Here is a 14183-nt window from a genome sequence, read left to right on the forward strand (position 1 = left end):
TGTGTGTGTGTGTTCAGTGTGTGTGTGTGTGTCCAGAGTGTGTGTGTGTGTGTGTGTGTGTGTGTGTGTGTCCAGTGTGTGTGTGTCCAGTGTCCAGTGTGTGGGTGTGTTTGTCCAGTGTGTGTCCAGTGTGTGTGATCAATGTATGTGTGTCCTGTGTGTGTGTGTGTGTGTCCAGTGTGTGTTTGTCCGGTGTGTGTGTGTTCAGCGTGTGTGTCCAGTGTGTGTGTGTGTCCAGTGTGTGTGTGTGTGTCCAGTGTGTGTGTGTGTGTGTGTGTCCAGTGTGTGTGTATCCAGTGTGCGTGTGTATGTCCAGTGTGTGTGTATGTGTATCCAGTGTGCGTGTGTATGTCCAGTGTGTGTGTGTGTGTGTGTATGTCCAGTGTGAGTGTGTCCAGTGTTTGTGTTTGTCCAGTGTGTGTGTGTGTGTCAGTGTTACCATGATTATTATTTACAGGGACACTGAGGAGTCAACACCATAAACCCTAAACCCTGGATAGAGGGGCTCAGTGAATGTGGAGTGGAATGTGTTCAGGTGGGTCAGTGTGTCAGAGGAGACTCTGTAGAATGACAGAGTGCCGGCTGGCCAGTCCAGATACACTCCTACTCTGTGGGGGCTGGAGGAGGGGACGTCTATGGTAGTGGACTTATTATTGTGCCTGGCAGAGTAACTGTTGTCAGAGCAGAACAGACTCCAGGACTTGTCATTGTATCCAATCACACAGTCATCACCCCCTCCTCTCCTGCTGATTCCTTTATATGTCACTCCTATACCAGCCCCACTCCCACTCCACTCTACCTCCCAGTAACAGCGCCCAGTCAGACCCTCTCTACACAGCACCTGTCTATAGACCTCAAATCTCTCTGGGTGATCAGGATACGGCTGCTCCTCTGTCCTACATGTCACCTTTCTGTTCTCCTCAGACAGAGAGAGGAATCTGTTTACTGTGTTTGGGTCCAGTGTGAGATCACAGACATCTGATGGATGAAACCAGACACAATATTAGAAATCATCATCATTCACATTAGAACGTTAACTCACTTTTCACTAATTCATTTAATGTAGATGTTTCTAGGTATCAAAAGGAGAAGTTAAGGTTGAGACTTGTTGAATGATCATATGTTATACTGTATGGTAATATAAAACACACTTATTCCCATTAATTACACACACACATCCTGAACAAACAAAAACACACACACACACACACACATACACACACACACACACTTACACTGATCACACACACACACATCCTTAACACGCACAGGAACATGTCACACACACACACAGACACACACATTGTCAAAGCAACTCTTTTTAAACGTTGGTGTCCCTGATTTGTGCTTCTGTAGAACTACAGCTGATATTTAATATGACCAAGTAAGTAATGATGGTGGTCTTTGACTTTGACTTCACTTGAATTAAGACTTATTCTTAGTCATATTCTTCACAGCAGTCAACACTCACATTTTCTAAGTCCAGGTTTCATTGTGTTCTCTCCACCATGTTCCACACTGTAGCGGTAAGCAGAAGAACAGACAGTCATTGAGGGATACACCTGAACTCACACACACACACACACACACACACACACACTGGACACACACACACACACACACACACACACACACACACTGGACACACACTCACTGGACAACACACACACACACACACACACACACACATACTGGACACACACACACACACACTGGACAGATACACACACACACACACACACACACACACACACACACTGGACACACACATACACACACACACACACACACTGGAAACACACTGGAAACACACACACACACACACACACACACACACACTGGACACACACACTCACTGGAGCAAACACACACACACACACACACACACACACATACTGGACACACACACACACTGGACAGACACACACACACACACACACACACACACACACACACACACACACACTGGACACACACACACACACACTGGACACACACACTGTATACACACACACTGTATACACACACACACTGGACACAGTGTGTGTGTCCAGTGTGTGTCCAGTGTGTTTGTGTGTGTGTCCAGTGTGTGTGTGTGTGTGTGTGTGTGTGTGTGTGTGTGTCTGTCCAGTGTGTGTGTGTGTGTTCAGTATGTGTGTGTGTGTGTGTGTGTGTGTGTTTGTCCAGTGAGTGTGTGTGTCCAGTGTGTGTGTGTGTGTGTGTGTGTGTTTCCAGTGTGTGTGTGTGTGTGTGTGTGTGTGTGTCCAGTGTGTGTCCAGTGTGTTTGTGTGTGTTTCCAGTGTGTGTGTGTGTGTGTGTGTGTGTCCATTGTGTGTGTATGTCTAGGTGTGTGTGTGTGTCTAGTGTATGTGTGTGTGTGTCTAGTGTGTGTGTGTTTGTCCAGTGTGTGTGTGTCCAGTGTATGTGTGTGTCCAGTGTTTGTGTGTGTGTGTGTGTGTGTGTGTCCAGTGTGTGTCCATGTGTGTGTGTGTTTGTGTGTGTGTCCAGTGTGTGTGTGTCCTTTGTGTGTATGTGTCCAGTGTGTGTGTGTTCGTGTGTGTGTCCAGTGTGTGTTTGTATTTGTGTGTGTGTCCGGTGTGTGTCCAGTATGTGTGTGTGTGTGTGTGTGTGTGTACAGTGTGTGTGTATGCGTGTGTGTCCAGTGTGTGTGTGTGTGTCCAGTGTGTGTGTTTGTCCAGTTTGTGTGTGTGTGTGTGTGTGTGTCCAGTGTGAGTGTGTGTGTTTGTCCAGTGTGTGTGTGTGTGTGTGTGTGCGTCCTTTGTGTGTGTGTGTGTGTCCTTTGTGTGTGTGTGTGTCCAGTGTGTGTACTACACACACACTGGACACACACACAAACACACACTGGACCCACAAACACAGGACACACACACACTAACACATACACACTGGTCAAACACACACACACACACACACACACACACACACACACACACACACACACACACACACACAGTCTTTATATAACTTAGTCCAAGTGGTGGTCAGAATGTTTGTCTTAACTAGCCTGATAACTCCAACATGTCTGATATGAACATTGACATAAACCCTCTACATACTTGAGTTTCTCCAGTCTGCAGTGTGGATCCTCCAGTCCAGCAGAGAGCAGTCTGACTCCTGAGTCTCCTGGGTGATTGTAGCTCAGGTCCAGCTCTCTCAGGTGTGAGGGGTTTGACTTCAGAGCTGAGACCAGAGAAGCACAGCCTTCCTCTGTGACTAGACAGCCTGACAGCCTGCAAAGAGTCAAATCATATTAAAACCACACTGCTATTCTTTGGTGGTGAAAATAGTGGCAGTATATTTTTCAACATTTTCAGTTAAATCAGTGTCCTGAAACCTGCCATATCTATTCATAAATGAATGTATCATTATTAGAAATGTCAAATTATCATAATATTGAGAGTAAAATGTATAGTACAAATATTTGAGTAGACTGACCAGAGCAGTTTAAAAAGCAGTATCAGTCAAAAGACAGACAGTGAGGTATCAGATTTAGATTGTATTGAGTATACAGTCCACACCATATCTATTTTGACAGTGAAGCTAACATTTTAAATGTGGCTCTGTACTTCAGCATTTTGGATTTCAGATCAAATGTTTCATATGAGGTGACAGTATATAATGTCACCTTTTATTTGAGGGTATTTTAATACATATCAGTTTCACCGTTTAGAAATGAAAGCACTTTATGTATCTAGTCCCCCATTTGAAGAAGTCATAAGTATTCTGACCAATTCACTTATAGTGTATTAAAGTAGACAAGAGTTTAGTGTTTGGTCTCAAACTCGTTGGTTGCATTTGCAGTTTGTTTTGGTTGTGTTTTGGGTTATGTTTTGTCCAATAGTAACTGAATGGTGGATGATGACTGGAGTAATTTTCTGTCTAAGTGAGTAGATAACATGTTTCTAAACACTACTAAATTAATCCTGATGATGCAATGATTAAGAAAAATCATGAATGAATCATGAATAATAATGAGTGAGAAAGTTACAGAGGCTACAACAAAACATGCTAATCTCTCACCATTACCAATAACTGAGGGGGTTATGATCCTTGTGCCTCTGTAACTTTCTCATTCATCATCATTCACGATTCATTCATGATTATTCATAATCATGGTAGCGTCCACATGAATGTAGAAGTGTTCAGAAACATCTTCTATTCTTACTGACAATACAAGTGAAGTGACTCCAAAATGACAGGACATTATTCACCATTCAGTTTCTATTAGGAAAAACATCATCCAAAACACAACCAAGACAAAATGCAAATGTATTCAACAAGTTTGTAGAATCACAAGCTTGATGTAATCACTGCAGGTAAGGAATATGGGACCAAATACTAAACTTATGACTACTTTAATACAATATAAGTGAACATGTCCAAATTATTAAGACTTTTTCAAATGGGAGAACTAGACACATAAAGTGCTTTCATTTCTAAACGGTGAAACAGACAGTTATGAAAATATCCTCAAATAAAAGGTGACATTATATACTGTTGCCTAATATGAAACATTATACCTCAAATCCAAAATGCTGGAGCATAGCACCAAATGTAAAACTGTAAGCTTCACTGTCCAAACACATATGGTGTGGACTATGTGTGCCTGGTAAACACATGTGGATCTGGTGAACAGTTATCACTTGTTGACCAACTACAGGAATACTGACCTCAGAGTCTCCAGTTTACAGTGGGGATTCCCCAGTCCAGCAGAGAGCAGCTTCACTCCTGAATCCTTCAGGTCATTGTTACTCAGATCCAGCTCTCTCAGGTGTGAGGGGTTTGACTTCAGAGCTGAGACCAGAGAAGCACAGCCTTCCTCGGTGACTCCACAGCCTGACAGCCTGACAAAGAGATCATCATGATTTCACAAACACACTGTTAATTTAACACCAGTAGTGTAGAAGGCCAATGGCAGATGCATTTGGTTTATTCTCTTAAACAACATATAGATTCATCTTCTGTCTCCTAGAATTGTATGGTCATATTGTTATACTAATGTGAACATCAATGCATTGATTCAATATGTTTTTCAATAATACATATATTTCTCTAAACTGAATATTTCTTCCTGATGATTAGTATTTAAATGTCATTTTATGTACTCACAGAGCAGCTCTGGAGGCTTTGACCACTGGCAGCAGCCTTAGAAGACCTTCCTCTGATCTTGAGTATTTCTTCAGGTCAAACACATCCAGCTCCTTTTCTGAAGTCAGCAACACAAAGACCAGAGCTGACCACTGTGCAGGTGACAGTTCTTCTTCTGAGAGACTTCCTGAGCTCAGGTAGCTTTGGATCTCCTCCACTAGAGAATGGTCATTCAGTTCATTCAGACAGTGGAACAGATTGATGCACCTCTCTGGAGAGGGATTCTCCCTGATCTTCTCCTTGATGTACATGACTGTTTCTTTATGGCTCTGTGAGCTGCTTCTTGTCTTTGTCAGTAGACCTCGTAAGTACTTCTGATTGGACTCCAGTGAGAGGCCCAGAAGGAAGCGGAGGAACAGGTCCAGGTTTCCTGTCTCACTTTGTAAGGCTTTATCCACAGCACTCTTGTAAACAGTAACTTCAGTAACTTGCGGATCGGCCATTAGATTCTCATTGTTGTTGATGAATGAGAGGAACACATATACAGCAGCCAGAAACTCCTGAATACTCAGATGCACGAAGCAGTACACCTTGTCCTGGTACAGCACACATTCCTCTTTAAAGAGCTGTGTGCACAATCCTGAGTACACTGAGGCTTCATTGACATCAATGCCAGCCTCTTTCAGGTCTTCTTCATAGAAAATCAGATTGCCATTCATAAGCTGTTGAAAAGCCAGTTTTCCCAGTGACAGAATGCTCTCTTTATTCCAGTGTGGACCTGTCTCTTCTTTCCCAAGATACTTTTCATTCTTCTGTTCAGTATGAAACACCACAAGGTGTGAGTACATCTCAGTCAGAGTCTTGGGCATCTCTTCTCTCTGGTCTGTACTCAACATGTTTTCAAGGACTGTTGCAGAAATCCAACAGAAGACTGGAATGTGGCACATGATGTGGAGGCTCCTTGATGTCTTTATGTGTGAGATGATTCTGCTGGCCAGGTCCTCATCACTGAATCTCTTCCTGAAGTACTCCTCCTTCTGTGGGTCATTGAACCCTCGTACCTCTGTCACCTGGTCAACACACCCTGAACGGATCTTATTGGCTGCTGCAGGTCGGGTAGTTATCCAGAGGAGAGCAGAGGGAAGCAGATTTCCATTGATGAGATTTGTCAGCAGAACATCCACTGAGGTTGACTCTGTGACGTCACAACAGATCTTGTTCTTCTGGAAGTCTAGGGGCAGTCGGCACTCATCCAGACCATCAAAGATGAACAGAACTTTGTACTTGTCGTAGTTGGAGATTCTTGACTCTTTGGTTTCCATTGAGAAGTGATTGAGAAGTGCAATCAAAGTGTGTTTTTCCTTTTTCATCAAATTCAGCTCCCGAAAAGGGAATGAAAATACAAATTGGACATCCTGATTTGCTTTTCCTTCAGCCCAGTCCAGAATGAACTTCTGCACAGAGACTGTTTTTCCAATGCCAGCGACTCCCTTTGTCAGCACAGTTCTGATAAGTTTGTCTTGTCCAGTTAAGGGTTTGAAGATGTCGTTACATTTGACTGCAGTCTCTGGTCTTGCTTGTTTCCTGGTTGTTGTCTCAATCTGTCTCAGCTCATGTTCAGTATTGACCTCTCCTGTTCCACCCTCTGTGATGTAGAGCTCTGTGTAGATGTTATTGAGAAGTGTTGGGTTTCCTTGTTTAGCGATCCCCTCAAATACACATTGAAACTTCTTCTTTAGATTAGATTTGAGTTCACGTTGGCAAATCACAGCAAGCTCATCTGAATGAAGAAATAACACAGAGGATATTAATATTACGTCTGATTTAAAGCCTACAGTATTCTAGGACTGTTATGACATTTTAAATTATAATAATTATTTCGCTCAACTGACTGTATAAATGTTTTCATAATGCATTACTCTCTCTCTCTCTCTCTCTATTTCTCTCTATCTCTCTCTCTCTCTCTCTCTCTCTCTCCTCTGTCTCTCCTCTTCTCTCTGTCTAAATGAATCAACACAACACATCCCTGCTGCTACTTGATGAGGTCACTAGGTGTTGTGTTAAGGCTGCTACAATATCACTGAGTTACACAGCTACTTTAGCTGTACTTTAGCTACAGCTTTTAAATGTTCTAAAACAGCATTCAACATGAGGCAGACAGCTCTTACTTTTCTCCAGTGTGTCAGCAAGCTCCTTCTGGTTCATTTTCCTCAGGACGTGCAGTGTGATCTTCAGAGCCCCCTCTCTGGCAATGCTCTCCTGCTTCTCATCTTCAGCATCCACCACTTCCTTATCCTGCTTCTGACTCTCAAAGCCTTCTGGGAGTTCTGGACTAAGAATCCTCTTGAACATCTTCAGCTCGTTCTTCACAAATGTCATAATATTCTCTTCAAGCAACTGAAATAAATCAAGTAAATCAGTTAAGCAAGAGACTAAATGCTTTCTCATTAACGAATGATTGACAGATCACCTTTACTTGAGGTAAACAAAAACAAATGTACATAACAGGACCACATACACTGAATATGGAGGCCAGGTCTGTTTGATGACTCTGGGAAGACTGACCACTGAGAATCTCTGACTCTGATCTCTCCTGTTGGTTTCTGTGGACAAAACATCAGATTACATCTCCTCATCCAGGGAGTACACACACACACACACACACACACACACACACAGGGAGGGAATGTTGTGTTAGTTTAATATTGTTTCAGGACTATGAAAATGGAAAAAAGGTTTAGGTTAGAAAAGTCTCCCTCTCTAAACACTATAGGAAGATTCATAGACTTGTCACTCTTCATGGACACACAGCTGGGTACAGGGGAGGCTGGTCTCTCCTGCTTGATTGGACTTCAACACAACAGAGACAAACATTACATCTCTCATCTACTCTGAGCTCAGATGGGGAAACATAAGAAGAGTTTCATTCCAAAACGCTATATATCAATTTTCAGAAATGTTGGTAAATTATCTTTTATTGTTTAAAGAAATTATGAAAGAGATTGGTGTGTTTTTTCACTATCTAATCATGGCATGGGATTGTTAAACGACAGACATGTATTTGTTTAAAATCTATCACTTGATGGTTTCATTTCAGACAGACAAATAATCATGTTTTTTTGCAAAATGCTATATATCTGCCTCACTATCAGAAAAATAAGTAGTACTGCTAGGTTTTACGCAGTAATAATATATATCTGCCTCACTCTCAGAGAAATAAGTAGTACTGCTAGGTTTTACACTGTAATAATATATCTTCCTCACTCTCAGAGAAATAAGTAGTACTGCTAGGTTTTACACAGTATTAATATATATCTGCCTCACTCTCAGAGAAATAAGTAGTACTGACTAGTAATTATTTACCCGGGGTTCAACACCTGCTATAGTCACTATTTAATTGCTCTTCCAAAAGCATCACAGGCCTAATACGAGATATATAGCTAACTAAAGTAATGAGTGACCATTTTAGACATGGGACATATAGTATTTGGTTGCATGCTATTTTATGTCAATCATATTGCTGCTTGTAGCCTATAACTGATGCTTCATGGTCTTATGCTGCCATCTATTGGAAATATTTAGCATTACAAGTTATTAATTTACGTACGGACATTAGTGAGGCAGCTGAAAAATAAAGTGTATTTTTCTTGTTAATTCCTTTGATCAGTCTCAAACCTGCCCCACCTATCCTACGCCAATTTCTGGTCTTTCTCCATGGCAATTGCTGGACTTTCACACAGAGGTTACTAGGTCACCCAATTCAAACCATATTAGAAAAATAACACAAATGTGTCTAAGTAAAAATAAATAAAATAATAACTAATGTGGCTAATTTATCAAGTGTTCTGCCTTGCAATAATAAATATAATAAAATAACTAATAAAAAAAAAACAACAGCAAAACGCTTAGACAGGTTTTGAGTAACAAAATAATACTATAATTGTATTTACTAAGATAATATTATTACTAAAATAGTTTCTAAAAGTGTTCTAGGCTACCCTACCCTAGAATTAGGGTTACGGTTAATGCTAAAATAGGTTATAAGTAGGGTAAGAGTTTCTGTATAGCACTTTGTGACATCTGCTGGTGTAAAAAGGGCTTTATAAATACATTTGATTGATTGTTAGGTTTAGGGTTTATATGGCAAAAAACAGTATGGGTTTATGTCACTCTTGCTCCTCCTTGTGGCCGTATGTGGGTACTACATAACTCATTCATCACATTTACATTTTTTTTTTTGCCGGCTACAACAGTCTGGATTCGAACCAGGATCTCTAGTGGCCTTAGACCACTGCAAGAGACCTGACACTTCATGACACTTGCTAGGCTTAGGCTCATAATCTGAGGTAGCAACTGCATCTGATCTACAAATCCATTAGCTAGACCACCAGATTAGACAACAATCACCCCATTATACCCATTTGGTTTGCAACTCAGTGAACCTGCACAGCATTCGCTCAATTTGATGCCTATGAACGAAGATTTCGATGCATATCAAATTATCCAGCAGCCATTTAGAAACCACAAGTCCTCAAAAAAATGGTTATTTCTTAATTAAAAAATGTCTTCTGGCTGTTTAAAATCGGCCACATCTTGAAAAAGAGGACAGGGACTTGCGTTTTGTTTAGATTGTACACTTTTTTCTTAAAACAAATATGGTTAACCATGACCAGAAAATGTTTAATGTTTGATGGCTATCCGCCAGCCATCGCCTCTAAAACTGTGTCTCACCTCACTATAGGTGACCACAACATGTACTCAGGTGAACAGTGTGCGCGCTCACCAAGTAGCCGTAACCTTGTTAATAATAAGTTACCTGAGGTAAACCTACAGGGTTAACGCTCACCAAGTAGCCGTAACCTTGTTAATAATAAGTTACCTGAGGTAAACCTACAGGGTTAACGCTCACCAAGTAGCTGTAACCTTGGTAATAATAAGTTACCTGAGGTAAACCTACAGGGTTAACGCTCACCAAGTAGCTGTAACCTTGGTAATAATAAGTTACCTGAGGTAAACCTACAGGGTTAACGCTCACCAAGTAGCTGTAACCTTGGTAATAATAAGTTACCTGAGGTTAACCTACAGGGTTAACGCTCACCAAGTAGCCCGTAACCTTGGTAATAATAAGTTACCTGAGATAAACCTACAGGGTTAACGCTCACCAAGTATCCGTAACCTTGTTAATAATAAGTTACCTGAGGTAAACCTACAGGGTTAACGCTCACCAAGTAGCCGTAACCTTGTTAATAATAAGTTACCTGAGGTAAACCTACAGGGTTAACGCTCACCAAGTAGCTGTAACCTTGTTAAAAATAAGTTACCTGAGGTAAACCTACAGGGTCAACGCTCACCAAGTAGCCGTAACCTTGTTAATAATAAGTTACCTGAGGTAAACCTACAGGGTTAATGCTCACCAAGTAGCCGTAACCTTGTTAATAATAAGTTACCTGAGGTTAACCTACAGGGTTAATGCTCACCAAGTAGCCGTAACCTTGTTAATAATAAGTTACCTGAGGTAAACCTACAGGGTTAATGCTCACCAAGTAGTCGTAACATTGTTAATAATAAGTTACCTGAGGTAAACCTACAGGGTTAAGCTGGTAGGGTGAAAAATACCCTAACATAAGGCCTGTTGTTTCGCGATTACTTCATAACCAGGGACAGAAGGTAATATTATGAAACTGGGCTCCATTGCGGATGCAATTAACTCGTTTTTATCAGAAATAAATGTTGTAAAAAAGGTCACTTGAGGCGCCCCGAAAATAATATTCAAAAGTTCAGTCGTTTGACACAGAGGGGTTAAACACTAAAGTTACCGTCCATCTAGTGAAGAGAGGAGAACCGGACAGAGGGATGGTAGGTAGCCAGCATCCGTCAACGAGAGAGGGAGAAGCCCTCCACGGTATTTAACAGGTGGAAGAAACAACCAGGGAGCTCCATCGGTCCACAAGAAATGCAGGCAGCCGGTGATGATGTAGTGGTAGCTAGGATAACTAGGATGCTGCTGGTAGAGTAGCTAGCTTAGCTAGCTGTACCGACTAGCTTGGCTAGCTAGCAGGTCGTTCGTCTGTCCCTCGAGGATGATGACGAATCCGGTGAACCACAAGATGAAACAAGGATAGCGAGTGAAAAGGATCTGGCTACACTCATACTGTCACTGACCATTACGCAAAAAAAGCAAATTGAACAATAAACTTCGGTGTCTCAACACTGTAACGAACTCCGTCATTGTTCCCCAACATCACCTCAGCCCACTCTGCGCGTAACTGGACAATATGCTTGGCGCCAAACCGTCCGTGGACGCGGACAGTTCTGTACGGGGACGCGGACAGTTCCAGAACGCGGACATGAGCAGAGCAACACAATAAACTAAACCCAGTCTTTAAAGTCGGGTACATTAGTAATCTTCTTTTTTTATTATGTCAAACAAAAGAAAATCGTTTTTTAAAACAAGATTTTGAGATCTGGGCACGTATCCAAAAAGCGTCTCAGAGTAGAAAATGTGTCGTATAAGTGCTGAGAATAAAGCCATTTTAGTCCTACTCTTATGGGTATAAATTAAAGCTATGCATGAAGCCTCTTTATTCATAAGTGTCCCACCTAGGCAGATATTTAGGACACCTCATGAGCTGTCCTAACCAGTTAAGAGGTACCAGCAGGTGTCTTGATAATAATAATAATATAATATGCCATTTAGCATACGCTTTTATCCAAAGCGACTTACAGTCATGCATGCATACATTTTTTTTTTTGTGTATGGGTGGTCCCGGGGATCGAACCCACTACCTTGGCGTTACAAGTGCTCTACCAGCTGAGCTACAGAGGACCACATAGAAACATGCAGCGAGTCAGTGGTTCCTGTGCAACATGTAGTTGCTTTGGAGCAGTGGTGACCTGTCATTCAGGGCAGAGCCCCACCTGTTTAGCAGATGCTCTTACCCAGAGCGATTTACAGTAAGTGCATTCATCTTAAGATAGCTAGGGTGAGACAACCAGATAGTACAGTCAAATATACAGGATACGAACATTCAATTTCAGCTAAACAATGGATATATAGCGTTTTGCAATAAAAATAATAATAATGATATACATCTAAAATCTATTAATTAAACATCTGAGAACAGTAATATTGAAGGTACCCATAAGCAACCATTTCTGATTAAAAAACACATGTGAAAAATTGTGGAAATAGCATTTAGGAAATAAACTCTTAATAATTCTTAAACAAAATTGTCATCTCACCTCTTAGCTTTGGTGTCATGTTCCCCAGAGAGACTCATTTTAGAGGCAGGGCCCTCCTCCTCTCTCTCCCCTGAGAGACTCATTTTAGAGAACTGACCCCTAAACAGAGATCCAACATGTTGGTTGTAGTTAACACAGTAATTCTTGAATGTGAATTGTCATCATTTATTAATTATCTCTTACAAAACATTTACTAACAGACATATTGAAACAGTCAGGTGATTTAATGCAATCACATGAATATGTAGTTGTGACATCTCTTCTCCATGGCCATGTCACACACTTATTTGTATTCATTAAAAGTCGGCCATTTATTATTTTTGAATCTGTTCTTTTCTAAACATATCTGAGAATGTAGACAGAAGGGCTAAAACAGGCTTGATTGATCTGGGGGGGATCAGTGATCTATACAGAAAGGTTTTTTGCAACAATTAAGAGATTTTATATTATTTAAAGTAGGCCAGGTTATAATTTATAACCGTTTTTTTGTTGTTGTGTAAAGCAGATCAAGGTCTATACCTCAGCAAGTGGCGACCTGTCATTCAGGGCAGGTGGCCTTTCCTGTTTTGCATGTTATTGTGGCATTAATACATGTCACATATCAGTTTGCTAACAATGTAAAAAATATATACACTACCGGTCAAAAGTTTTAGAACACATACTCATTCAAGGGTTTTTCTTTATTTTGTACTATTTTCTACATTGTAGAATAATAGTGAAGACATCAAAACTATGAAATAACACATATGGTATCATGTAGTAACCAAAAAAGTGTTAAACAAATCAAAATGTATTTTATATTTGAGATTCTTCAAATAGCCACCCTTTTCCTTGATGACAGCTTTGCACACTCTTGGCATTCTCTCAACCAGTGACCCGTCATTAAGGGCAGGTGGCCTTTCCTGTTTTGCATGTTATTTTGGCATTAATACGTGTCACATATCAGTTTGCAAAAAATACAAAAAAATATATATATCATTGAGTTAATATAGCAGCATACAAACATGGTCTCTTTTTTGTTTTCTTGAGTAAGGCAGCTCCAAAATGCAGGTGTTTCAGCCTAGCTCAGTCCTTTCTGTGGTGGTGGGGCAAGCCAGAAGAAAATAAGGAGCGCTGCGCCGTGATAGGCTTAGTGTTCTGTCACTCATGGGGACACTACGTCACTGCCAAGTCTAAGGGTAGAGCAAGAAAATTCAAGCCCCTTGGGTGCTGCCACAGAGTTACATTAGAAGTGCCCATCCAAGAAGGTCATTGGCCAACAGATAAAATTACGTCAAATCACATTATATCTACAGTAGCTTTGATTGGACTGATCATGTCAACATCATACTTTCAAAATCTTAGCCAGCAGTCATCATCACGAATCAGGTCGACAATCTACATGTAACGATCCCGGCTGTCTGAGTCGGGTCCTGTCTGGTGACTAGTTTTCCTGTTCGTAATCTCCAGTTTCCCGAGGGTTCGGGAACGCTCCGGGGAGCGCTCTTGTTTTCCGCACCTGCATCCCATCAGCAATCTGCACACCTGGTCCTGATCATCACCCTTCTTAGGCTCTGGCCGAACATCCAGTTCCTGCCGGATCGTTAGCCAGAACAGTAGGTTTTGTCAGAGTATCAGTCCTAGAGCGTCTAGCGTTAGTTTTGTTGTTTTGTACCTTGTTGGTTTTTGGTTTACTTACCTCCGTTTTTGTCCCATCTGCAGTCACTCGTCCGGAACCTTCACCCCTACCTCTGCCTGATGGTCGGCGGCTGCCGAGCCATCACTGGACCAACAACTGCACCCTCAACAACTCATCCACGCCGCCCGCTCTGTCCCTGGATTATTCTGCACCT

At 41.4% G+C, this 14183-nt stretch overlaps 1 protein-coding gene across 1 annotated transcript; it reads right to left on the minus strand.

The window, feature by feature from the left end:
- Positions 1-493: 493 nt before the first annotated feature.
- Positions 494-7497, minus strand: LOC123483183 (NLR family CARD domain-containing protein 3-like; the record flags this gene model as incomplete). The annotated part of the gene is made up of 4 exons (XM_045212696.1): positions 494-967; positions 4706-4865; positions 5131-6889; positions 7278-7497. Coding segments are annotated over 4 exons (2613 nt in total), but the record flags the coding sequence as incomplete, so codon positions are not given.
- Between the last annotated feature and the right edge of the window lie 6686 nt (positions 7498-14183).

The sequence above is a fragment of the Coregonus clupeaformis genome, unplaced genomic scaffold (genome assembly GCF_020615455.1).
Source record: "Coregonus clupeaformis isolate EN_2021a unplaced genomic scaffold, ASM2061545v1 scaf0040, whole genome shotgun sequence".
In the NCBI taxonomy this organism is placed as follows: domain Eukaryota; kingdom Metazoa; phylum Chordata; class Actinopteri; order Salmoniformes; family Salmonidae; genus Coregonus; species Coregonus clupeaformis.